Consider the following 26,844-nt stretch of genomic DNA (forward strand, 5'->3'; position numbering starts at 1 on the left):
TGGCTGTCGCAGGGCCAGCACTAACAAGCCAGACCCAGCGCTATCTGTGCCATCCCACTGCCATACTCCGGGTTTCCCTGCTCCAGCCAAGGACTGGCCCAGGCAGGGAGCAGGCAGCTCTTTGTCCCCAAACCCAATGGGCTGAAGACACTTCACGTACCAACTAGATCTCTTTGGCGCTATGGAAACTTTTTAAAAACCCAGTAGAATACAACCCAGTGGTAGATCTGCTAAAGGCTCCTCTGCAGCTCACCCATTTTCTCCATCTCTGCCAACACACCTGAGTCCAACCTGGGCCCACACCTGTGAACAACTGTGGTCTGAGCATAACCAAGGAGCAGAGGTTATCATACAGAGGGGTCTCACTGCTATGAGATGGGGAAGGTCTCACTGAATTGCCTCTCTCCACAAGGAGAAAACGTGCAAGGAGCCATTTCCCATGTTGGCACAAAGGAGAGGATGTACTGCAGCACATTTTCCAGTGGCTAACCCAGCAATTGCCTAACCTCCTCCTGGCAGCTGCTCCTCTCCTTGCAGGCAACTGGAAGCAAATCCCTTTTCCAGATAGAGTCCGGACCCCCAAATCTCTCACACCTACCAATGCGTCTACCTGCTGCCTTACTTCTGCCTCCTCCATTGCCTCCTGCTAGTTTGCAGGAGAATAACAGGGAAAGCACAGCTTTTCAATTTCCACCCCTGCTCTTGGGAAAATAAATAAATAAATAAATAAAAGGAATGGGAAAAAATAAAAGTATCCTTTTCACAGCAAGGATGTGGTGAGGGCCAGACAGCTCCCCCCTGACACGCGAGCCAGGATATGGAGACATTGCCTTTCTCAGGCGGAAAAGAAGGACTTTGCCATCTCCTCTGTTTAATGAGGAATTTGCTCAGCTTTAGCAGTGCCACATCCCCTGGCCTCCTGCAGGAGGACAGACAGGCAGCACCCCCCCCGCCTCAGCCTCCACACCTGGAAATCAGGTCAATGCTCATCGGTGGCAAAGTTGGGAGGTGAGATTTAGGCTGTATCTGTAAAACCCTTGGAAGCCTCACACCTTCCACCATCCATCATCATCTGAAAGGTGAATACGAAGTTCTTGCAGTGCAAAGAGCAGGTCCCAGGGATCTGCCCTTGTCCATTCCCCTCCTCCAGCAGCATGCTCCTTCCCCTCGGCTCCTTCCTGCACCAGCCAGAAACAGAGCCAAGCTCATAATTCAGATGACAGAATTAAACTGATCCTGATTAGAAAAAGCCCTTACCCCAAAGAGAGCAAAACCTGGCTCCGAGCTGCCCTGTAATCCAATAGTCTCCCACGGCCGCTGTGGCGAACCCAAAACCTGCCTGCAGGCAAAGACACTTTGTCTTGAAACAAGGGAAGTCATATGTATCTTAACGGGAATTTTGACACGTTTTGCTTTGATTTCACTAATGTTACAGAAGTAGCTGCTAGGAAATATTTCAACCCCCCTGTATGGAGCCAGACCCCTTGGAGAGGGATCATGGGCAGGGGCAGCAGTGCTCCATCTCCCCCACTTATCCCTGGGTGTAAGGACTTCATTTCAGTAAGGGCGGTGAGGTGCTGGCACGGGCTGCCTGGAGAGGTGGTGGATTCCTGGAGACACTCAAGGTGACACTGGATGGCTCTGAGCACCTGATGGAACTGTGGGCTTCCCTGTTCATTGCAGTGGAGTGGGACCAGGTGGCCTTCAGCGGTCCCTTCCAACTCAGACTACTCTATGATTCTACAATTTTGGGGTCCCACCGGGGAGCCAAGTGCTTGGTTTGCTCTATATTATAAGCACACCACTGATATTTCTGGTGCATTTGACCCCAAAGCAACCGGGGCAACACTGGGACAGCAGGGAGACACTTCTCACAACAAGACACCACCATTTTGGTAAAACCCTCAAGCAGCACTTCTGCCCCTTTCATGGGAGCTCCCTCCCACACCCCTGGGCACTGCATCCCTGATGGACGTGCTCTGGGTCTGAGCTGCATCCCAGTGAGAGGCACCATATCACTGCCAGTCCCAGGCGCTCAGTGGGCAAGCAGCAGCATCTCAGAAGCTAAGCAGGGTCATACTTAGTACATTAATGGAAGACCTCCTGGGGATACTGGACACTGAAGGCCTTGCTTTCATTGGTTGGACTTGGTGGTCTTAGAGGCCTTTTCCAACCATAATGACTCTATGATTCCTTGGCTTCCCAGCCACCCAGCAATTCACCCTGCCAGGCTTGCAGCACAGTTTTTGGCTGAGCCAAAGAGAGGTCACAGCCTGTTTGAGGGTAGTGACGCACTGAACAGGTTGCCCCGGGAGGCTGTGGATGACCCACCCCTGGAGGCATTCAAGGCCAGGTTGGATGTGGCTCTGGGCAGCCTGGTCTGGTGGTTGGTTACATAGCACATAGCAGAGGGGTTGAAACTAGATGATCATTATGGTCCTTTTCAACCCAGGCCATTCTATGATAATAGGAGCTAGCAGATGCTGTAGGTGATGCCCTGGTGCAGCCCAGCTATATGGGCAGATACAACACAGTGTCAACACAGAAAGAGATGGCACATGAATGGGTGAGACTAATGGTGAACACGCTGAGATAGGCAGCTCAAGTTAAATTAAATCACTCTCCTCTTCCCCAGCATCTGCCACTCCTCATGGCAGAGCCTTGCAGGGACTGCATCCCCATCCCGCCCAGCCCATATTTGTGAGTTATTTTTTGTTGTTTTAACGCCATGCTGCAATTCTAACCCAGAACTTTGGATTGTCAAAGAGTTTTTCTTTTCTTTCCTTTAGGAAAAAAAAAAATACAGCTGAACTAATTTGATGAAAGGGGAAAATAAAACGTACGCCAGACTAAACACATGCAGTTCCTACCTACAGCCAGGGCCCGGCTTCTCCCAGGCCAAAGTCAACACACGTCAATTTTGAACATGACAGGGCTTTAAAAGGGAGGTTTGAGCCCTGGATGAGAGGCGGCTGGAAAACATTAATAATTGGCTCTGTCAATTAAAGGCAAGAATGACGAGCCACCAAGACAAGGGCTGGGGGGTTCCCCTTCCTCCCCACTTCTCTTCCCCCTCTTAATTTGATGAAAAATAGTGATTTATGGAGAAATCCATCCCTTCACCCAAAAAAAACGTGGCCATGGTACCAAATGAAGGGGCTTTGTTCAGGAACCCAACAGGCAAGGCTCAGGATTCAGCCTTAAGGAAAGGGCTGCCTGCAGGGATGCTCCCGTTTCACCTGCACTGAGGACAGGGCTGGTCATGGTGATGGCACAGCCATCACGCTGGGCTGGCCCCCCGACATGCCTGGGGCACGGAAGGGACTAGCTTGTATTCCAGAGAAAGAAAAAACATAAAAATAGTAACCCTGCTTTTATCAGCCCCATAGGAAGCACTGCTATGGCTTCTGTGGGCTGGGCAGGTTTCTGCCCAACGCCACCCACCCATCTCCAAAACAAAGCTGGGAAAAACAAGGGAAGGGGCACCTGGCATGCGTTCCTCTCACTGTTCTCCAAATATCCTGTGCAGCTCCACACGCTGTCCCCATCCTCCTGGCACTGCAGCCCTGTGCTCCCCACGTTATCACCCAGCAGCATCACGCAGCACAGGCAAAAAAAAACTGAAGGAGAGCCCTTTTAGCTCAAGTTCACGCCCCGCGTCAAGATAGGTTTGCCTTCCCCTCCCCAGATAAAGGATACAGTTGTTAAACTGATGCCACGTTTGATCGCAGCCAAAAAGCCAAGAGGGCTTCAAACGTTCATTTATCTCAAGCTGTAAGCAAGGCTTATTGCCGCTAATCAGATAATTACTCTGCTTCTCCCCCCATCGCAGAGAGCACCACGCGGTGCGAAGGTTTCCTCCCCGCACGGGACCCCGCTCTGAGCGGGGAGCGGAGATCTGAGCGCCGCTGAGAGCACTGGGATGGGTGGGATCCCGGCAGCTCCAGCTCGAGGTGAGCATCTTTGATCTGAGCCCATTGGGGCTGCTATAAGACTGTATGAACGTACGAATCCGTGAGGGATCAGCGGGGCTTAAATCCTCCTCCAACTCCACAAGATCTTTTCAGGCACAGCGACAGGAGCGGGGATAAACCACGCATCTCCAGCACGGCACAAAGCGGGCAATTAGCAGACAAAGCTGCCCACCAGGGCCCGATGGAGCAGAACAAGGAGATTTTCTTCCCAGAGACGTCTGCTGGAAGCTGTCTGAAGCATTTCCATTCCCTTTGGCTTTTAATGGAGAGGTCAGCTCCTTTCTTCCTACCCCGACGTCCTCCATCAGGGCCTCTTTCTGGGAACTCGCAGCCACGCACCAGATGTCACAGAGACAGAACAACAGCTCAGGGCCAACCTGGGGCATTTCACCCTCCCCTCAATCCCATACCACTCTGAGCCACGTTTGCAGGGCTGGGAGAGTAAAACATCCATTAGGGCCATCCCTGAGCAACCGGGACTGGGGGCAGCTCCTTCCTCCAGGGTACAAACAGAACGCCAAGGGAAACAAAAGCACTGCCCTAAGAAATGGGTGTGCTGTGGGGGACACAGCTTTGGGCAGAGGATGCAGCTCCTCTGGTGCTTCTAGAGGGCTTTTCAGGGCTGCAGACCCAAAACAGCACATCTGCTGTCAGGATGAGAAGGATGCAGGAGGGAAGGGAAGAAACCACAAGGCTTAAAAAAAAGAAAACCACCTACATTCAGGGACGCTCTGTGCTCCTCTTCAGACTTGCAGCTCCAGGTGTGCTTTTGGCCCTCTGCCCTTCCCTATAAACCCCGCTACCAAAAACATGACCGCCTCCTTTTTAAAGGAGAAACAAGTAGTCAGGGACCTAAGGTTTAAAAGCACAAAACTACACACTGGCCCTAAAAACACCCCCTGCCTGCTCTCTTCTTATAGGGTCAGAGCCAAGAGAGAGAGCAGAGCCACAGGTGTGGGCTCTTACGGGTGCACAGGTGGGGGAACACGGTGAACCATGGTGGTCACACACACACACACACACCCTTCTTTGCTTTACAACAGTGACCTTGGGTAAAAAGAGAGAGAAAAACAAAGAAAGAGTCGTGGCGCGGATGACAGCGAACCTCTCCGCTCCGTGTTTTAATGCGTGCTTTTCAAATCAGCCGGCATTTCTTACCCGAACCCCCGGCGGTGCTCGGGATGGTGCCCGCCTCGGCCAGAAGGTGACGCCGTCCGCCCGCAGATCGCTGCCGGCCCCAATTAGCGGCCGTATCGCCGCAATCACGGCTGCTGATAGAGATAAATGGGGAAGGCGCTATCAGCGCAACAATGGTGTGTGGGTTTTTTTTTTTTTTTTTTTTTTTTTTTTTAAGGGGGGGGGGGAAAAACTTTAGGGAGGAGGAGAAAAAAAAAAAAAAAAACAATTGAACTTTTCATCAGCCGCTAATCGTGATTTTTTTTATTGCTTTGCTTAGCATTTTCTCGGGGAATAAAACCTCAGAGGAGCCCCGTCTTTTGTGGGAAATGAAAGGGCATATAAAAAAATGAATGTACATGGATTCTAAATATTTCAGGTTGTATGACTTTGTGTTTGACCTTAGCAGAAGATGAACTAATCCTGCAATATAATAGACTTTCATAGAGATATGGAAAATGGCTGCTTTTTTATCTCGGTTGCCATGGGAACCATCAGAGAGAAGGCCTAGCTGAGATGCAATAGAAGGTTATTAAATGTGTGCTTGTGTATATTGGAAAAATACAGCTTTTTGTCATCTCGTGTCACTCATAGGTCTTTAATACGTAATGTTTAGGTTATTAATAAACTAACACAGGTCCATTTTTATAGGGAACAACTGTGAATACAACTATAAAAAAATTAGTACAAGTTGAACACTTGCAAAACTCCTGTGCATGGGCAGGGGCTGGCAGGGCTGCTGCTCACCCACAACTTCCCACCGAAGTTTCTCTCCTGCTGGAGAAGGGGACGGCTCCCACTGCAGGGGACGGGCAAAGGGGACGGGGGCACTGCGGACACCGTGCGCTTAACGGAGCAGTGCTGGGGACATAAGGACTGCAGAGCAACGCGCCGTCTTGTTCGGTAGCTGAGCACGAGGTCAGAGGCTGCCGGGGAAAGAAAGGGGTGACGAGGGCTGCTCAGCGCCGTGGAATCACCTGCCCCGGAGCCAAGGCTGAGAGGTGTTTGTTGTCGTGCTGGTAGTGGCCAAAATAAAAATAAATTAAAATAAATAGAGAAGAAAAAAAAAGTAAAAGTTTAAAAGAAGAAGAAAAAGATACGAAAAGGAAGAAAAAAAGAAGAAGAAAGAGGGAAAAAAAAGAAAGAAAAAGAAAAGAAAGGAAGGAAGGAAAGAAAGAAAGGAAGGAGCCTGGCGCTTCTCTGAGCGGGCAGACTTCAGGCTAACTCCAGGCGGGAGGAATTCCCTTTCTGTGGGGTTTCGCTGCCCCGGGTGTCCCGTCTGTCCCGTGGGATGAGGGTGTCGCTCAGCTCCGAGCCGGAGGTGCCGAAACCCCCCGGCTCGGGGTCGTGCCCGGCTGCCCCACAGCGCAGAGCGGCGGGTGCGGGCGGCGATGCGCGGGGCGCGGCGGGCACCTCGTGTCCCACCCCCACCCCCCCACCCCCCGCAGGTCCCAGCGGGGCCAAATCCATCTTGCGCCGTGCTTCGCTCTCCCACCCCGCTCCCCGCGTCGGGAAAGGGCAGGGGACACTCCTGAGAGCCCCGGGGGTGTCCCGGCCCGGCGGGGCGCCCCGCGTGCACAGCAGCCCGGCGTCCATGCATACTAAGTACAGCAAGGAATACATAGATTTTGCCTATCTGCCGATCAAACGCGGAGATCTGCTCTGGTAAATGATGCATTAGATGCGGTGGCTGTATTTGTTGTGTGAGTTTTGAAAGGGTTCCGATAATCTGGAAGCGAGAGATAAGGAACACCATTTATTCAGCAGCACTTTGGAACCAATTTTCAACCCTGTTCAACCCCATTCTCCAGCAGCCTCCAGGAGCCCAGGAGATAAGGATTGGGCTATTCATTATCTTCACAAGGAACAAAGATTAGCTAGCAGAGATGAAAAATTACCCCTGGATAGTAATAATAAGGAAGCGAACCTGGAGAGTTGCTGAGCCTATATTCTCCCCACTGCTGCTGCTGCTTCTTCTCTTTTTAAAATTCTCTCCCTCTCTTTTTTTTTTGTTGAATCAATATTGAAAAGGTTGCTTCTTTTTTTTTCTTTTTTTCCTCTTTTCTTATTTTTTTTCTTTAAGAAAGGAAAAAAAAATAAAAAAAAAAAGCCTTCCCCGCTGTCTTATCATATTTTTCCCTATGAAGAATATGGTTGTTACCGTGGAAGAGAGCTGAGCACGGTCTCCCCTTCCTCCCAGACTTTCAGATGACATCTTTAGTACAGAAGGCAAACGGCAGAGGAAAGCGTCCTTCTCTTCCAGCGGGCATCGGAGGGGGGGACGCCGCGTGTCCCCCCCCCAATGTCCCCAATGCTTCTGGTGGCACTCGGGGGCGGCCCTGACCCCGCACACAGCCCGGGATATCCCGGCAGAGCACCGCGGATCGCCCCGGGAGCGCAGCGGCTCCTCCGCGGCTCTCAGCCCCCCCAGCCCCCGCTTCGGACACCCCCGTGTGCCCCCGCCCGGGGTAGTCCTGCACGCTCCCAAAGTCGCTTTTCAAGTGGTTTTTACTCCAGGGCGACGCTCCCCCGTTCCGGAGTCGTTCCGTGCCGGGGCGATGCAGGGATGCGGTGCCGTCTCCCTCGTCCTGGGCACAAGGGAAAAAGAGGGGGGATATGTATATATGTATATATTTTAATACCACATTCTTTTGTATTTTTTTTCCCCTGCATAAATCTGAGAACGTATCTTCTCTCAGAGGATGAAGGGTAATACAGGAGGAGTAATTAAAACACTTACTTTAGAAATGGGCTGCGTGGAGCTGATAAGAATTATCTCCCGCATATCAAGGACCCTTTTTCCCCCGAACCATATCACAAAGACAGACAGAAAATGCCAGCAGAATAGGATTCCCCCCTCCCTTCCCCTGCTCACATTTTTACCTCCATTATGATGATAATTCCGCTCCCGCGAAACTTTTCTCCTTCCCTTCCCGAACCGTATTTCGTTCCCCCGCTCCCACAGGGCCCCCACCGGACGCTCCGGCCTTTGTCTCTCCATTAGGACGCTTTGCCCGCAGCCCGCGCCGGGGGTCTCTCCGACCCTCCATCGGAAAATCTCCCCGCGCCCCGCGGCGATCCGGCGCGGCCCCCACTGCCGCTCTCGGCGCTGTCCCCGCGGCCAACCCCGGCGCCCGCCGACCCCATGCAGCCTCCGGGGCTCGGCGAGGGGACCCCGTCCCCGCACACACGCACGCACCGGGAGGAAAAGGCACAGCAGGTGAGCAGTGCCAAGCCGGGGGCTGAGGAGCGGCGACGTTTCCCAAACCGTTCGTTCAGGTTGAATCGCCCAGCGCTACGAAATTTGTATTTCACCGTTTCTTTTCTAGCTATAACAACGACTCGTTGAGGCTTGTGCCTCTTCCAGCTCCTCTGCTGCCTCTCCTAGTTGCAGGTGCACAGCCCGAAAGACTGAGTTTGGGAAGGGAGATTGGGGAGAAGAGACACGAGATAGTAAAAAAAAAAACAAACAAAACAAAACAAAAAAAAAAAAAAAAACAAAAAAAAACCAGGTTGGTCAATGCAAAAAAACAAAATAAAATAAAAAATAACAAAGTCAGCCCGGCACCGAAGGGTGGAAGAAAAATTAATAGGAATAGGAATATTTAATATCCATAATTGACACCACAAAGCGCTCCCCCACCCCACCACACCTTCCTCGGGGTCCGGTGGCGGAGGAGCGGCGCGGAGCTGCGGGCAGAGGAGCCCCGTTCCCAGCGCCGGGGATGCGAGCGTGCGTTGTGTTGGTATAATATCAATTCATTTAAAATATGAAAGTCAAGTCGCGTAGACTGTGACAGCAACCGTAACAAAAGGTGCAAGCAACAGACAATGTGATGTGCTTGTACAGATATTGTAATGATGCAAATGAAGTGGAGGGGACGAGCTGCCTTATTATGTACATAAATACACAGTGGCTCGCTGTGCCATCCTTGAATGCAGGAGAGTGAGAGAGAGAAGGGGAGGGAAAGAAGGGAGAGAGGAAAAGAGAGGGAGGGAGGGAGGGAGGAAAGGAAGGGGGGAAGGAGGGAGGAAAAAAAAAAAAAAGGGCTCAGCTCGAGAAGTGCCGCCAGTTCGAAGCGGAGCGCTCCTCGGGCAGCCCCTCCGCCGGCTGCGCGCACCCACGGGCGGGGGAGGACCCGCGGCCGGAGCCCCCTCCCCAGCCCGAAGGGGAGAGCGGGCGCTCCGCAGGCAGCGGGCGGCGAACCGCGGCGGGAGGAAGGCAAGGTAAGGGCGTGCGGCTCCGCGGCGCTCCGCGTCCCTCCGCCCGGGGCGGTTTTCCCCGGGGAACGGAGCGGAGAGGTTTCGTAAAGAACGAAAAAATCCCCGCATCCCTCCCCGGCCTCCTCCTCCCGCAGCCCCGGCTGGAGGCACCGCAGAGCCGCGGGGCTGTGCGGCTCTGCCCGGCGGTACCCTGCGGGGAGCGGGGCCGCCCTCGGTCGCTTTTCTTTTCCCTTTTCTTTTTTTTTTTTTTTCTTTTTTCCTCCTCGGCACCCTGCGGGGAGGGGGGCCGCCCTCGGTCGCTTTTCTTTTCCCTTCCCCCCCCCCCCCATCCCCCCTTCCCTCCGCTTTTCTTATTATCACCGCGCTAATTATTTAAATCTCCATCTTTGAAAGTTTGCATTTCACCCAGGGCAGCCACTTTCCCGGAGCAAAGGGTGTGTGTGTGCGGAACCCTTCGCCCCCTCCCCGCATCCTATATCTCCTCGCTCCCATTGTTGGCAGATTTGGACAGCAAACACAAAGATGCGGGGTTTGTTCTGCCCGGAGAGAGCACCTGCCCGCCGGGAGCCGCCCGGCCCAGTCCCGTGCGGCAGCTTTATGGGGCTTTGCATGATTTAGAATTACTCCAGCACGGCCCGCTCCTCTCTGCTGCTCTTCCACCGCTCTCTCTCTCTTTCCCCCTTTTTTTTCTCTCTCTCTCTCTGTGTGTGTGCATGTGGAAAGTCCCCCTCTTTATCCGCCTTTTGCTTTGGGGTGCCGAGGCTGGAAGGCAATAGGGGAAAAAAAAATAGCCAACGGGAGCCTGGATTTGAGGCGATTTCAATAAGAAAAGCGATTTCCATCACGGAGGTGCGGGGTTCTCTGTCCGGGGATTGTTCTCCCCGAGAGCATCTTTATTAATTAAACGCAATTGAAATAAAGAAAGAAAGAGAAAAACTATGGGAAGCGGCAGCCCGGTTCGGGCGCTCCGCGGGGATACGCGGCCGCGGGTGGTGTCGGACCCGCTGCGCTGCGGGGAAATCAATGCGACCTGCGGGGCACCTCCCGCGGCGGCTGAGCCCGAAATCACCTCAGAAAGGAAAAGAAGGGGGGAAAAAAGGAGGAAAAAAAAAAGAAAAAAAAAAAAAGAAATCCAGCGGTCTCCTGAGAACGAAATCTTTCGAGGCAGCGGCTGAATGTTTATGGTATACCTTTCTCCGGATGAATGTGTCCGTGTGAAGCGCCCCGCACGCGTTCTGCTTTGGGAACTCGCACAAAAGGCGGTGCCGGGGGGAGGACGGTGGGGTTTTGTCCTCCTTACCCGCGGGCTGGGGGGGCAAAGTGAGGGGAAAGTGCGGGCAGAGCGGAGGTGAAGTTGTGCGCGGAGGTGGATGGGCACGGGGGGACCCGCGGCTCCCACGCTGGGAGACAAACCTTTGGGGAGGGGAGGGGGTGAGGGGGACAGCAAGGCGGCTTCTGTGAGGTTAAGGGGGAAAATAGGGGGGGGGGGGTGGAGGGGGGAAGAAAAAGAGATGATTTCGTGGTTTATGCCAAGAGCCGTGTTGGGTTTTTTTCTCCCCTTTCTTTTTTTCTTTTTTTTTTTAATGCAGCTTAAATTGGGTCTTGTGGTTAAGAGGTAACTGTGTCATTTTATAACCCTATTAGCAGCCATTAATACGTGCTGGTAGTGCAAGGGAGGGGGTGAGGGTTGGGGGGGGAGATAAAAAAGAAAAACGGAGGCAAAAAACACCGAAACATCAAAAAAGAAAAAAAAAAAGAGGCAGAAAGAATAATTCCCCCCCCGCTCCACCTCCCAGAAAAGAAAAAGATAAAACTGAGGGGGGTGGGGGGGGAAGGGAAGAGCCCCAATCTGAGCGTGTAAATAAATACTGCGATATTTGTTTTCTGGCTTCGTGTCTGCCCGGGCAGAGGTGTCAGATCCATCGCTAACTGTTGCTAAAACACGGCGCCGTCTGCCCCCCCCCGGAGCGATGTGACATCACTTGTCAATCACATCCAGAGGACCAGTTGTGCGGCCAGAGCTGGGAAATCTCCCTTATTACAAGAAATAACAAGAATGGGACGGCAATAAGAAAATAAAGTTGATAAAAGCGAGGCTGGATATCGGTTAAAAAAAAAAAAAGGCGGGGGGGGGGTGGGGGGGGAGAAGGAGAAAAGGGAAAAGAAGGAGAATGGGGAGAGACCGGGAGCTGCGGGGCTCGGCTGCCCGCGGAAGGGGCTGCGGAGCGGAGCGCAGCCGCCTGCCCGCATTGCCCCGCGCGGCGCTCCCCGGAGGGGAACTCATTCATTCGTTCCATTCCCAGCCCCGGGTCCGCAGCGCGGTCACCGGCACCGGGGGTGTGAGACAGGAGGGAAAAAGAATGAATAAAATAAAGCGTAAGGAATGAAAACGCTCCAAGCCGGCTCGGTAGGAATCCTCCCTGCTCTGTTGAGCTGAAATCGCTTCTCCCGTCCGGAGCGCTCGTTCGTTTTGCGGAGGGTTCGGGGAGGGGTACGCGGGGGTTTGGGCGTTCCGGGAGGCGCCGGGGCAGCGGGACCCCCCCCGGCGGGGCCGGGCCCGGGGCAGCGCGGCCGGAGCCGGAGCCCGTTCGGCCCTTTTGTTGTGCTTCTCCCGCCGGCCCCGGGGTAACCCGAGCCGGGGGCTTCAGGGAGAGAGCCCTCGGCGGGCAGCTCCGGGGTCTGCCTCGCCATAAATCAAGCCGCCTGATTAATCTTTACAATTTGTCTTTTAAAACAAACACGAACGAATTATCAGCTCGTTAACTGCGATTTTATCACCTGCCTAAAACAAACAGCCCACCCCCTGACCCCCCCAAACAGCAAAAAAAAAAAAAAAAAAAAAAAAAGAAGAAGAAAAGAAAAGAAAACCCACCGAACTCGGCCCCGTGCCGATGGCAGCCGGGCAGTAATTAAAACACCCGCAATAATCATCGTCGGAGCGCTGGGCATGGCCGGGGGCTTCGGCCTTTCTCGGCCCGGGGGATGCCCGCACCCGGCCCGGCTGTACAGAGACCTACCTGCGAGCGGCCGCTTTGGTTCCTACTCGCCCTTGTTATAAAATAGTCATAATAACAAAAGGAAAGTCTCGGTCTGGGGATATCTGTCTGGTTTTGGTAGAGTTATTTCTGCCCGTGGAAAGAAAATACCTTCGGCCGTAGAAGGAGAAGCCGGATTTTTAGAAAGCTCTCTCGGTTCTCGCTCTGCCTTTTAACTTTCCTTTTTTTTTTTTTTTTTTTTTTTTTTTTCCTTCTTCTTTTTTTTCTTCTTTTTTTCCCCCCCTCGCTTTGTTTCCCTTTCCTCCTCCCTGGCAGCTCCGGCCCCAGGCGCTCCGGGCACGGGGGCACTTTGCCCTCCCCAGCCGCGACCGCCTCCCACCCAGAGGCCGCTCCCGTCCTGCCCGGCCCGGGGCCCCCCGAGCCCGGTTCGGGTCCGGGAGGCGGCAGAGGAAGGGGTGCGGGGATGGGGGTGTTCCGCAGCCCCTCCTGGGGGCCTCTCGTAGGGGACAGCGGGTGGGGAGCGGGCAGCAGTGAGGGAGCCCCGCGTCGCTCGGGCAGCGCGGAGAGGAAAGGGAGGTTTTTATTATTATTACCGTCGTTATTATTATTATTGTTATTATTTTTTAAAAGAAAGTTCATTTCCTGGCGAATTTGGCAGTGGCGGTGACGTCAGAGCCCCGGCGTCGTAGTGACTGGGGCGGTCGGGCCGGGGGGGGCCGCGGCTCCCAGCGCTGCCCGGGGGGGGGGGGGGGGCTCAGAGCGGTGCTCCCCTCACCTCCTCCGGGTACCCCCGGGTCGGCCGCGCCGTCGGGTCGGAGCCGCTACCGTTGCCGGCCGGGCTTTGCTCCGCGATTTCCTCGCTCGGAGGCTTCAGCGCTCGTTTCCCTTTTCCTCCGAAAGCAGAGGTTTGAGGAACGGGAAGGCAGAGTCTGTGCAGCAGAACCTGCGGCAGCCCCGATAGCGCGGCGGGCGTCTGGCTGCGACTTTCCCTGCGTTGGTTTTGGTTTTGTGTCGGTTTTGTTTTGGTCTGGTTTGGTGTTTTGTTTGTTTTTTTTTTCCTTTTCTGCCCCCAAAGCGGATGGGTCCCGAGGCGCTTTTCGGGAAGACCCGGAGCTGAGCCCCGCTGCGGCCGCAGCACTGCTGCTGTGCGGGGCAGCTCCCGGGCACGCACGGCCCGAAGCACGGGGCTGACTGCGAATAATCAAACCGTTTAAAGAATCGAGGGGGGAAGGAAAATAAAAGCTGCGGCGCCGCTGCCCCACCGGGAGGGACACGCCGCGGACCGTTCCCGGGAGCGCTGCCCCTGCCCCGGGCCCGGCAGAGCGCTGCGGGACGGGATCCGGCCGTGGCCGCTCGATGCGGAGCCTCGCGTTTGTTTCTTTTTGCCGTTTTCCAACTAACGTGATGCCATCAGCGACCGCGCTGGGCTCCGTCCCGCTGTGCCCCGTTCGGGGGGGGTTGGGGGGCCGTGCCGCCTCCGTCTCCCCGGTGCCGGCCTCCATCCCCCGGCCCCGCGCATCCCGGCGGCAGCGCAGCCCCGCGCCCGGGCACCCCCCCGGCGGAGCCGCCCCCCGGCGCCGAACCCTTCCCGCCCCAATCCTCCCCCCCCCTCCCCAAGCACCCCGCCGGGACCCCCCTATTCCGCCGTCCCCGCCCCACAGGGGCGTGCAGAGCCCGGGCGGGGAATGCCCCCACGGCGCTGCCGGGCGAGGATGCTGCGGGCGGGGGCAGGGGGCGGAGGAGGGGGTCCGCGCCGCGCCCCCCCGGGCCGGCTCCGTTTGGGGCCGGGGGTGCGGTTGGGGGCGGTGTGGGGCGGCGGGATTGGCTGGCCCGGCCGCCGGCCCTGCGCGCCCCGGCCCGTCTGCGGCGCCGCGGCCAGCTGGCGCCAGCGCTCATATAGGATGCGCGGGGATGGGACCGAGCCGGCCAGAGCCGCGGCTTTGCCATCTGAGTAACACCCTCCATCCAACCTCCCGCTCTCCTCCTCCCGCGCTCGCTCGGCTTTTTCCCCCTTCTCTCTCCCTCTCGTTCTCTCTCCCGCAGCCTCCGAGCGGGCACCCGCCGCCTCTCTGCCTCCCGCCCCGGGTAAGTGTGAGGCGCGGGGGGGCATCGCCGCTTTCCCCCTTCCTCCCACCCTTCTGCCCCCGTTCCCTTTCTCCTCCGTCCCTCGTTTTCCTTTTGTGTCAGCCCAAGTTCTCGCTGGGACTCTATGGGATCTGCCGTCCTTCCTTCCCCCTCTCCCCTTTTGAAGCCAGCTGGAAAAACTCCTGTTGACGTTTGTAGCGAGAGGGCTGGGGGGGGGGGGGGGGGTGGAAGGAAGCTTTTGGATTCTTTTTTTTTTTTGTGAAGTTCGAAATGAGATCTGTTTATTTAGTGACGGGAGGGCGCAGGGTGAGGAGTCGGGGGTAGCAGATATTTTAGGAAGGGGGAGGGGCTCGGCCGCCACCTCCCAATTCATTTAGGGGGACCCGCTCACCCCGTGTCTCTTACAGGTGCTGCCCCGCCACCCGCCCGCGGACAGAGGGACGCGCTGACTCCGGGGCCCACCCCGCATCCTCCCGAGGGCGATCTCCGGACACCCGACGGCTTTCTCTTAAACAATCGCCCGTCTGCTAAACCCCCCCTCCGGTGCCTCCGCCTGCCGACCCCGACCGCCGCTCGCCGCTGCCCCGCGGGTGGGCGGGAGGGGAGGCCCGAGGCCATGGAGGTGGCCACGGATCAGCCTCGCTGGATGACCCACCACGCCGTGCTCAACGGGCAGCACCCCGAGAGCCACCACCCGGGACTGGCTCACAACTACATGGAACCAGCGCAGCTCCTACCTCCGGACGAAGTCGACGTCTTCTTCAACCACCTGGATTCCCAGGGCAACCCTTACTATGCCAACTCTGCCCATGCCCGGGCCCGGGTCTCCTACAGTCAGGCACACGGTAAATGAGCATCCCGATCCTCGGCCCCTTCCCCAGCTCTGCCCGTTCCGACGTGCGGGTGGGGAGACGTGCCTGCGGCCGCTCCGGTGTGTCGGGGCCGGGGGGGAAAGGAGATGGAAGGAAATAGAACAGAAAGGGAGGCACGGGTAGATTTTAACCCTAGCGATGACCGGGCATTGGCGGAGGGGAGGGAAAGAAGGGGAGGGTGAGAGAGGAAGGGGAAATAGTGTGTGCGGAGGCTCAAACTTCTCAGACACGGCTGCTTCCCGGATGCAAAATACGAACAGATTCAAATCGGCGACGGATTTTACTTGGGGTGTTTGTAGGATCTGAAGAGAGAGCACTGTGGCAGCTCGGAAGACAGCACAGAAGGGGGTTTGCTGCTTGTTGTAGGGTGGGGTGGGGTGGGATGAAAGGGGGGGTCCTTTGCTCCTTCTCCGACTGGCTCTGTTCCTCTGAGCTTCCCCGGGTGGTTGGGGTCTCCCTTGGAGAGCATGCGGATAAGGGGCTGTGTGGACTGTGGCTGTTGCTCTCTGCGCTGGGAAATCTCTCCCTGCTCTGGCTCCCCTGCAGTTCTCTGGGCTGGGAGTTGGCATATTTCACTGATCCCTGACGCTCTTGTGTCCCTACAGCCCGCCTGACCGGGAGTCAGATGTGCCGGCCTCATCTTATCCACAGCCCCGGGATCCCTTGGCTGGACAGCAGCAAGGCGGCACTGTCTGCCCATCACCACAACCCCTGGACCGTCAACCCCTTCACCAAGACCCCCCTGCACCCCTCGGCGGCCGGAGCACCTGGGGCCATCTCGGTGTACCCTGGCAGCAGCACGTCCAGCACCGCCTCCGTCTCGTCGCTCACCCCGGCCTCGCACTCGGGCTCCCACCTCTTCGGTTTCCCCCCGACCCCTCCCAAGGAAGTGTCTCCAGACCCCAACTCCACCAGCGCTGCCTCCCCTTCGTCCTCCGCTGGGGCCCGGCAGGAGGACAAAGACAGCATCAAGTACCAAGTGTCGCTGTCGGAAGGGATGAAGATGGAGAGCGCCAGCCCGCTCCGCAGCAGCCTCACCAGCATGGGGGCCCAGCCCTCCACCCACCACCCCATCCCCACATACCCCTCTTACGTGCCGGCTGCCCATGACTACAGCAGCAGCCTCTTCCACCCGGGCAGCTTCCTGGGGGGCCCGGCGTCCAGCTTCACCCCCAAGCCACGAAGCAAGGCCAGATCCTGTTCAGGTAAGCGGAGCACCCCTGCTATGCATTGATGCTATCCCTAGGGTGGGAGGACTAAATTTAGGGCTGCCGTGCTGCATGTGTGCGTGTCATGGTTGTCTGTGCTTGTGTATATGTTTGAAGCCGTAGGCGGCTGTAGGGCCGGGGATTTGTGCCAGCTCTCCCTGGGACAGAAGGGCAGGTGACTGCTTGGCCCCGCTGTGCTGCGTTTTTAAATGGAGCTTGTACCAGGCTTCCCTGGTGCCATCGTGCTGGCGGCGGCCGCTGAGCCCCGGGGCACTCGGATGGGGCCAAGGGACGCGGAGCCGGCACAGCAGATCGCACGTACAAAGAAGGATTTATATGGGGAAGAATGTCAAACAGCCCCCGGCAGGCTTCGGCCCCCGAGGGGCTCACGCTCTCCTGAAGTGGTTAACCCCCCCAGTCCCACGTGGGGACTTTCTGCTCAGAGTTATTTCCCCTTTGATAATGTTCACGACTCCTCTTCAATAAGAGAGAAGGCCCCAGCGCAGGGTGAAAGCGAAACTTCCCCGGCCGCTCCGTGCGGGCCCTATTTCCTCCACATTTAAAGGAGCAAAAGTTCAAATATAGTTTACATACCAGTGCTAAAGACTAAGGTGTCCAGTCATTGCTAACTTACTGCAGCCCAACCAGAAAACACTCCTCTCCTGATCCACACATCTCTCTGCTCCGTAGTGCAGAGCTTTCCCCTGTCCACAGCTCTGCCTTGCATTTCTACCTGGAAGTGCAGATCCAAATCTGCAGACTGCGATGGATGAAGTTCCGATCGCGCTTTGAAATGACCCCGGTTGTACAACCAGACATAGAATTAAGGAAATCTCTGTAACTCCGACCTTCCTGCTTTAAAATCCTCAGCATCAGAAGGAAATGATGTACAGTGCATTTCAATACGGTGTATTGGTACTGAATTAAGATAGCGCTTGAAAATTAACAATCATATCAGCTGTTGTGTGTGTATTCTTAAATATCATCCAATACACCACATGCAGTTATTTCTAAAGCAATTCAGAAGTGTGTTCCCTTACGAGTTTTGCAACAAAAGCATCAGATGCTTTACAGCCTCACCAGCGCTGTTCCGAACGGCCCCTCCGAAGGGAACAACACAGGCCACTATTTAAATGCAGTTGCTGCTGCATGCATGCATTCTTTTGGCAGTGCACAGCACAGTAAGAAGATGCAATTAGCAGCCTGGGCCCCCGACGGCCCCCATCTCTGAAGATAACCGGATCTCGAAGAGCTTTTCATTTTATCCTGTGGTCGCCAGCGGCTTTATTAAATGGGGGAAGCTTGGGGCTCCGTTGTTTGTTTTTCTTTTTTTTTTTTTTTCCTGCAAGGGAGCCCCCCGTGCGAGGAACTGGGGAAAGTTCGTGACCACCCGGTGTTTTTGTAGGAAAGCTCGGGCTCACGACACGGCGACTCCGGCAGCTTCCTGCCCAAGGAGGGACAAAAGCTCCAAACGCAGCGCCGAGAGCTCCCCTCATTTTTCACCGTGCTGTTTAAAAGCCACCCACTCCCTAGATTAAAGGAGGCACAACCCCGCTGAACTCGGCGTGGCCTGCTGCAGTTATTAGCAAAAGGAGAATTTCCTCTCCGCTTAAACGCTGTAGGATTTGCATAAACTATATGAAGAGATTTCTATATTAAGCAGACCTGCCCTCGAACCGTCAGAGGCGAATGAACTTCTAGCACAGAGCTTTCCGAGGCACAGACACACGTAGGAGCTGCATGCTGGGTTTCCATAGGGCCGCTCTTCCAAGCCGTGTTTCCCATGTTGTGCTGAAGCACAAAGCAGTAACGTGGGTAGCTGCTCCCCACTGCATCTAGGGGGGAAAAAATGACAGAAAAGGACTGTTTTTTACAATAATTCCCGGAGTCAGTGCTGGAACTGAAGTTTCTGAAAGATCGGTATTGTGCCTTTAGAACAAAATTCATAACAGCCTTTGGCACGCCGTGTCTATTCCCAACCTGCTCGGCTTTGCTTTCCTGCCCGGTAGTGTTTGCAGCAAACAGAGCAAGCTCAGAAGAGAGGAGGCCTTTCTGCCTAGATTTAATTCTAGGAAACCCCTTTCTTTGGTTCTTTTTCATCTCTTTTGTTGTTGTTTGCTTGTTTTACAACTTGTGTGTTCGCAGGTGTGTGTGTGCGTGTGCGTGCGTGTGTGTGTGTATGGCAGAAGGCACAGCTCGAGCACCGCAGTGCCGTGGGTACAGGAGGGAGCTCTTGTTTTCCCAGCACCATAACCGGGTCAGTCCTTCCCTCCCCACGCGGAGCACGAGCTGATCTCTGCTGGTGACACACACTGCTCGCGGTGCTCTTGAGGTCCCCGCTGCATGCGCTGCGTGTGTCCCTGCTGCCTGCCCGTGCTTGAACTAACGCTCTGTTTTGACTTTTGGAAAATGCCTAAAGGACAATGCAAAAAGCTTTTGTGAATTTGTTTTTAAAGAAAGAAATCCGGTTTCTTCGTGTTTCCATTTAGAAGGCAGAGAGTGTGTGAACTGTGGAGCAACCGCTACCCCTCTCTGGAGAAGAGACGGCACCGGGCATTACCTGTGTAACGCCTGCGGGCTCTACCACAAAATGAACGGTCAAAACCGACCTCTCATTAAACCCAAACGAAGGCTGGTAGGTGTCTTTGACTTTCCTTGGGTTGGGGATACATGTGGCAAAGGGACCACACGCAGGCACGAGCCCAACGCGTCCCACCGCGCTTGGCCCCATAGTCACAGCGGGGTCAGGCCATGCCTGGGGGCAGATCCCTCCACCCCCACCCCCGTGCCCTGAGCCCCCAGCCGAGCTTCTGCTCTGCCAGGCCAGCGGGAGATCGGGTATCCGTCTCCCCGTTTATCCTCAGATGACAGCTTTTAATTTAATTCCTCATTCATTTGGCCTCTTGGGACGTTTTGGGAGCGAAAGGGTTATGAGCGTGAATGTTCTCCACCGTGTGCTAGAAAAAAAAAAGAAAAGTTCCAGCTCCAAAAAGCAAAACAAATCAGATGAGTCAAAGCTACTGCTCCCTACTTCATAATTATTTGTATAAAAGCCATGAAGTAATTTTCACTCTTATATTCTCTGGCAATACTAATATTGGTTCCCTCCCCAGACAATCCCCTACTGTTTAAAAAAAAAAAAAAAAAATCCTATTATTTTCCATGGAGTCACCTATACTTTGTATTTTCATTCGAGCGATTTAAAAAAAATGTCCTTTCTGAGCTCCTGGTAGTAGTTTCCTATCCGGATATCTGTACGTTAAAGATAAGGAAACTTTGTGTATCTGTTTCCTGACTCTAAAAGCCTTAGAGAGTTTCTATAGGCGAGCCTTGCCAGTCATGCTCGCTGTTTTGAAATTTCTAATACACTCTATTCCACAAATAAGGCGTAAAATGCTAAGAATAATAAATATATTTTTTTGGAGCTTTGTGATTTATGGTGCCTAAGTCTCTCAGCTACTCGTGGGCACGTTTCAATGAGGTTTGGAGAGCAGAAAATTGGCACCGCTGCTCTGACGCTGGGATGAGATGCAGAAGATTTGTTGTGAGTCAGAATTTCAGCTATGCGGGCTGCTTAGTGACTGACATACAGAAAAATGTTAAGACAACAGTGTAACATTATCGTCTCTCAGGCTCAAGTGCTTTGCAGTCTGAATGGGACAGGCCGTAGAGCCGAGCAGTATCAGTGAGCCACGTCCCGTCTGCAAACACAGCGCTCCACCTTTCCCTGTGCTGGGAGAGGGTGGCACTTCGTTTTCTGTGCTCACCCCACTGCAAGCAGCCAGAGAGCTTTTCTCTCGGTTTGGTTGTTTGTTGTTGTTGTTTTAATTGATTTACAGCTTTGTTTATTGCCCCTTTTTCCACTGTAGTTTGCTTGTTTGCAGAAGAGAGATGGCCATCTTTGGGAATGCGTTCATCTGACATGCAATAGCAAAGCCATCATTAATGTCAGTGCTCGGAGGTCTGGCATTAATTGTGTTTGGGTTGCATGAGCGTATTTGCAGTAGGGGGTACCCCTTCTCTCTGCCTTCGGCCTGTTCTCACAAGTGAGCGGGGGCTGAGATATATAAGTCCCACAGGGCTGATTCCTGCTTTAAGCTGCTGAGCCGTCCATCACTTTGGGAAAGGTACAGAGCTGGAGTGTAAAATCAGCAGTGAGCTCCTGAAAACCCAGCGCTGCCCTTCTGCGAGCCGGGTCGGTCGGTGCTCAGCGTTCTCATTTGGGAAGCCCCAAATGCTGGGATACCGCTGTCGGCTCGCAGAGCTGCTCAGTGCTTAATGCAAACCTTGCTGCCGCTTCACCGCCTGGCTCTCATGGCTAATTGCAGAAATACCTAGAGAGCAAGGCCCTGGGGAAATTAACACAATTTGTGTGTGTTAGTAAGTAAACTGCGCTAATTTAAGAAAAGAAAATATCGAGTCCCCTCCTTTAATCCAATGGCACAAACTGAACTGCGTTGTGCCTGCTTCCTGAGGGAGAGCTGCAGCTTGCTTATAGGAAATTCTTTCCCCAAATTTGGGGTGCCATTGACAAGTCCACAGCGCTTCCAACCGACGAGCAGTGTGTTGTTGTAGGGCCTGCTAGAGAAGGGCCCATCCAGAAATCACCCGCTGCCTGCTGTTCTGCTCTTCCTGCTCTTGTTTTGGGAGGTGGGTGAATGTTTGGGATATTTTTGCCCCCCCCCCGCCCTGGTTTCGGCAGAACAATGCTGTTTAAACGATCCTTTTATATTTTTTTAAAGATGGTTGGCTGAGGGCTTGTCAGCCCAGAGACTGAGTAGGGACAGAGGCGGCAGCCGGGTCAGCGCAATCATTGCTGCGAGGCATGAAATTTGGTTTGCTAAATATTTAAAGAAAGTTGGAGCCAGTTTTGTTTTCTCCCTTTCACTTGTAAATGGAAACTGAATTTTCAGTGATGGCTCTGATAAATACTGCACCCAGCTAAGCAATGCGGTTGGTTTTCTTTTGTGGACATCTTTAAAAGGACAGAGGACAGGAGGGGGAAAAAAAAATCACATTCTTTAAGATCATTACCTCTTTTCAAACTCTACACTGGCACTGACTTAAGTTGGTCACTTAAAAAAAAGGAGGGGGGGATGAAAGAAAGATACATTTTCCTGACGCATTCTAGAATCCTGCAAAGGGAAACCTTGAACAAATCAAACGTCGATTTCCCCCTCCTAAAATTTTTTGTTTGGGGAGTTGAAGAGACGCATTGTTCCCCCTGCACACATGGTGCCACGGGGCTCAGTGCTGCAGCCTGCATAGGAGAATACATGCATTAAACAAAAAACCCAACGGCCACAGCATGCGAAACTGACAGGAGCTTTCGTTCAGCCCCAACGCTCTGCAAAACCTCGCCATTGCATCTACCCAACCTAAATATCGAGCCCGAGTTGACCTTTCTCATGATCTCACCCCCCCTCCTCCTCCTGCTGATAGATTTTTAATTTGCTCTCTCTTTTGGTTAGTCAGCGGCCAGGAGAGCAGGGACGTGTTGTGCCAACTGTCAGACAACCACCACGACCTTATGGCGACGCAACGCCAACGGGGACCCGGTTTGTAATGCCTGCGGACTCTACTATAAACTGCACAATGTGAGTATTTGCTCATCTCATGTGTCGCGGGGATTGATGTCTTAACTGCGCGGTGTACACTGGGCTTTTATTGGTTCTGGGGGGTTTGGTTGTTGTTTTATTCCTTCCCTAGTCTCTAAGGTTCCCCTGGGGAGCGACAGCCATTCTTTGTCAGCATAGTGATGCTAAGTTCGGTGACATTACAATGTATTAGCTTGGCTTCTAACGCTTGGGCAAAGCAGGCAAAATTGAGCATGACACTTGGCTTTAACTAAGCGTGTTTTGTGCATCTTTTGGCCATTGGAAATAGGCTCTGTGCAAGGATTGATCCCAACGGAGCATCTTCGTTTCGATTTAAAAATAATAATGCATCTAAGGCTTTGCGTTATTGTTACTTTTTAAAAAAGAAATTTGTCCTAAGCAGGAATCACTGGTCCTGTTGTAAAGTTACTTAAGCTACAGGTAACTGAGGTTACTGGTGTTGGGTTGTTCACATCTTAGGTCTGAATTTAGGTCAATGCATGCCTCCTGGTTTGATCTCATTCTCTTAGGAAATGAATGACTGAGGGCAAGCCTACGGGAAAGAGAGTCATCGGCTGCCAAATTCAGTTCAATTTGTTTTTCATGTCTAGGGTTTTTTTTTGTGTGTGTGTGGTTTTATTAAACAAATCAATATAAACAAGTTCTACAGAGAGAAACACCATTTTTTTTTCCCTTTTTTCTGGCCAGAAAAAGGTCTCCATCCAGGAAAAACACATGGGGGCTGTCCAAATATTTTCATTTTTGCACAATAAAGTCATTTTGTCGGCATGAGCCTGATTTTCTCATTTCTTGCAGGTGAACAGGCCTCTGACCATGAAAAAGGAAGGAATTCAGACCAGGAATAGGAAGATGTCCAACAAATCAAAGAAAAGCAAGAAAGGCTCTGAGTGTTTTGAGGAACTGTCCAAGTGCATGCAAGAGAAATCGTCTCCTTTCAGCGCCGCTGCCCTTGCTAGTCACATGGCACCTATGGGGCATTTGCCACCATTCAGCCACTCTGGACACATCCTACCAACACCTACCCCCATCCACCCATCTTCCAGCATCTCATTTGGACATCCGCATCCATCCAGCATGGTTACAGCCATGGGATAAAACCTGACGACCAAGAGACCCACCCAGAGATCGAGAACATGGGGCTTTACCTAAGACAACACCAAGTAAGAAAGTGTTCTGCCAAGAGGAGAATGTAGGGATGGCAAAAAAAGGGGATCTGTGCTCCCGTGTGGTTTAACTCTTCACTCTGGACTAAAGCCTTGCAAGTGATGGGTCTTCTGCAGAAATGTGTAGTGGTGCCTGTAATGCACTTTGCCCCCTCAGGTATAAGGAAAAGAAGAACTCACCTGGTCTATATTCAGTTGTCTAGCAGAAAGCAAAAGGTGGCAGAAGCAGAAAGAAGAGGCTGGAACTGGCTTTCCTTTCTCTCTTTGTTATTACTGTGAATAGTGTAAAGAGATATAAGCAGCCTCCCAGGATGAAATCGGCTCACTGGAAGCCACACATGCTGGATTTCTATTGTGGACTCTGTTTGGGGAGGGGAAAGAAAAAAGAAAAAAAAAAAAGGATGTCTTTATAAAAAACTTAATTTTTAAAATGAAATCAGACACAAAGTCATATTTATTTTGCTCTTGTTTTCCACAAAAAGCCTCAACCCCTCTGAGTGCATGTTTTTGTGCTGTTGGTTGCAATGGCTACCCTGTATGAAAATCTGCCTTCGTAAATATGGGGAGGGACAATATTTTGTGGCCCCCCTGGATTTGCTCCATCTATCTTCCATACCAAAATATCCCTTAGGAAGGGAAGAAAGAGAGGGTGGGCAAAGCAAGAACTGTAGCCGCAGTATGGGATTTCAATGCACCCAAGACGGTGATTATTTTTGACACAATTTCTTCTTTCATGTTAGGGAAAAGAAGGACTTATTTAAAAAACAACAACAACAAAAAAACCCCACACAACAGCCCCCCTCCCAGCTCCCCTATTATTCCTCAAACGAGAGGGCTCCATCAGACTAACTGGTGGGAAGACGCTCCTGGAAGGCAGTCCTGCACTAGCGAGCGGTGAAATACCAGATCGCTGCAGCTAACGTGTAGCAAAACAACAGAAAAGAAAATGGCAGGTCATAAAACCATCCAACTCACAGACTGCAGAGGTTGAAGCGTTTTGTTCTGTTGTGTTGGCAGCTGTTGCTTAAAAAAATGCAGCTCAGCTCCTTGGGTAAACTTAGGGCAGCGCGGCAGCGGGTCAGCATGCAGCAAGGCAGCGTGTGCTGTCTCAGGCATCCAGCCCCCATGGACTTCACAGGGAGGAAGGGCAGAAATGAGGTTGAGATCACTGGAGAGGGGAAAGGGAGAGACAATCAGTTTGAGCTTCACACATCCGTCAAATCCCAGATGCAGCGACAGCTGATGAGAGGAGGGGAAGCGCCGTACGGCCGCTTTCTGTAGTGCGTTTTGTAAGAAAAGAGGAAAAAAAAAAGAAAAAAAAGAAAAAATTTAGATCTCCCATTATTAAACCACGTTGTACGTAAATGAGCGAAAACAAAGCTATTGCCAATGTGAAGTGTATTCTATTGATTGTTATGATCTGATGCCTCTCGTGAACACAAGCTCCAGTATAACATACAGTGTACATATTTAGCTATACTTCTGATGAAAACGCCCCCATGAGCAGAGGGGTTTGATAATGTAAACCATGTAAGCTTAACTCTGTGACAAGCTTCTTTATTTTCTTTTTTCTTTTCTTTCTTTTTTTTTTTTTAAACTTTTAACTATTTTTTGTTGTTGGGGTTGGTTTTTTTTTTTTTTTTTTTTTTTGGATCAAGCCAATTGTATCTTTACTGCAAAAGTCCTGCTTTAAAGAAAGGAAAAACACAACAAAACAAATAAAAACGGATGTATGTTAATTTGCTTTTTCTAACCATGTAATTCGAATATTTGGGAATGAATTAAGAACCAAGCAGACATGGAAAATCCTGCTTGCATCCTTTTCCTGGTCTGCGCAGGCATATAGGTGCACTTTGTAAAGAAGTGGAAACGAACGGGGAAACAAAAGCAGTTGGGAGGAATCACAAACCTTCTTAATCTACTGAGGGAAAACAAGAATCGGATCCTTTTTACTTTCTACCTTTTACAATGGTACAGTTGTACATTATTTGTACCCGACTCAAATTTCGGTAGGATTTGCGCAGGGGGTGGGGAAGGGACGTGGGTGGAAGACAGGGATTACTGATACAGTTGACAAAGTGCAATATATTGTCGGTCACTGCAGCATAGACAATGGCAGTTGAGATTTAAATTATTTTGTACTTGTATCAGCATATTAAAAAAAAATCTGCAGTATTTTCTGTTTTTAATTTTTTTATTTTGCTTATTTTTGGATTAGTGAACTAAGTTATTGTTAATTATGTACAACATGTTTATATATTGTCTGTAAAAAGCGTATGCTTTCCTCATATTCCTTCAAGGTGAATATTGCTAAGAATAATAAAATACCTTTTTTTGTGAAATGAGCTGTGCCCAGCTTTCTGTCCCGCGGGCTGCTTTCAGCAAGGAAACGTTAAGTTGGCAAAGTTGCACTGTAGACGTGGAAAAGCATCCCAATGGGTTTCAGGGCAGAGCCTCTGTTAGACCAGGCACAGCTCGCTGTAGACTCCCACTCTGGTGTGACAGGCAACACCATGAACGCAGAAATCTGTTTCTTACCATTTGGCGTCATGCGTGGCATGAAAGGAGCAAGGAGAGACAGCCAGCCCGGAGCCCCTCTGCTGTCTGTGCTCGTGGGGATGAGGGTTCACCACCGGATGGCTTTCCCATGGCCAACACGTTGCGGTGCTTTCATCACATGCTCTGGTCTGACCCACACAAGGAACTCTTGGGGCCATACAAAGCGAAACAAAGCCCTGTGAGTGTCCCTGCCATGCGCGGCGGTGAGCGCTGCTGCGACTAAAACAATGTTTGCAAGAAAATTGCTAATGAACTTTGGGTTTCCTCCTTTGACCCCCTGGGAGTTGCAGCTCACTTCTGTGGAAGCCAGCCTGGGATAACTCCTTGCTTATTAAGAAAAGAAAAAAAAAACAAAAAAAAAACCCCACACACCAGTTCCTTTTTCAGTGAACATGTGCAAATTCCAACCTCTCATATCACTGCTTGTTAGCGGCGCAGCCTCCTCCCTGGCCCTGTTTGCAGGCCCTGCTAGCAAGCAGATGACACGGGGCACAGCAGTAGTTCGGGATGTGCTGCACAAAGCCCACACGGCCAGGACAAGGCCTTCCTGTGCCATTTCAGACGAGTTAATCATCTCTCTTAACTTGTTTAGCCAGGCTTACTGCAAACACCCATTAAAAGAAAAAAGCCATTTATGGCATACCATGCAAGCTTCATTTAGGAAGAAACACGTTCATCCTCAGACAGGTTTAAAATGGAGTTGTAAGTAAAGTCACCCACCCTTGCTCCGTATTTGAATGCCAGACACACTCTCAGGAGGAGAGAACAGGAGCACCAACCACATCATTTTAAAAAAAGCTTAGAATAATCCAACCACTTGCTTTGGTTGCACATCACACGCCCAAGCCTGGGCTTTGATGAGGATTCACCTTGGTGTTCCCTCTCTGTAGGCATCTCATGGGGTCTGTGCTATCCGCGGGCAGCACTGGCGCTATGCTTCATCCCCATGTTGGGATGGAGCCGGTTCCT

At 52.5% G+C, this 26,844-nt stretch overlaps 1 protein-coding gene across 7 annotated transcripts; it reads left to right on the forward strand.

The window, feature by feature from the left end:
- Positions 1-8,170: 8,170 nt before the first annotated feature.
- GATA2 (GATA binding protein 2) lies at positions 8,171-25,658 on the forward strand. 7 transcript variants are annotated; one of them, NM_001003797.2, is made up of 6 exons: positions 8,171-8,370; positions 14,863-15,300; positions 15,933-16,532; positions 19,025-19,170; positions 22,007-22,132; positions 22,949-25,658. In NM_001003797.2, the coding sequence occupies exons 2-6, from the start codon at positions 15,072-15,074 to the stop codon at positions 23,246-23,248; spliced, it is 1,401 nt and encodes a 466-aa protein (NP_001003797.1). In that variant the 5' UTR covers positions 8,171-8,370; positions 14,863-15,071; the 3' UTR covers positions 23,249-25,658. The 7 variants fall into 7 exon arrangements, with proteins under 7 accessions (NP_001003797.1, XP_015148564.1, NP_001383525.1 ...); XM_015293078.4 differs by lacking the exon at positions 8,171-8,370 and adding an exon at positions 9,222-9,377 and having other exon boundaries at positions 18,992-19,170; NM_001396596.1 differs by lacking the exon at positions 8,171-8,370 and adding an exon at positions 9,222-9,377.
- Positions 25,659-26,844: the final 1,186 nt, after the last annotated feature.

Source organism: Gallus gallus, chromosome 12, assembly GCF_016699485.2.
Source record: "Gallus gallus isolate bGalGal1 chromosome 12, bGalGal1.mat.broiler.GRCg7b, whole genome shotgun sequence".
Taxonomy (NCBI): Eukaryota; Metazoa; Chordata; class Aves; order Galliformes; family Phasianidae; genus Gallus; species Gallus gallus.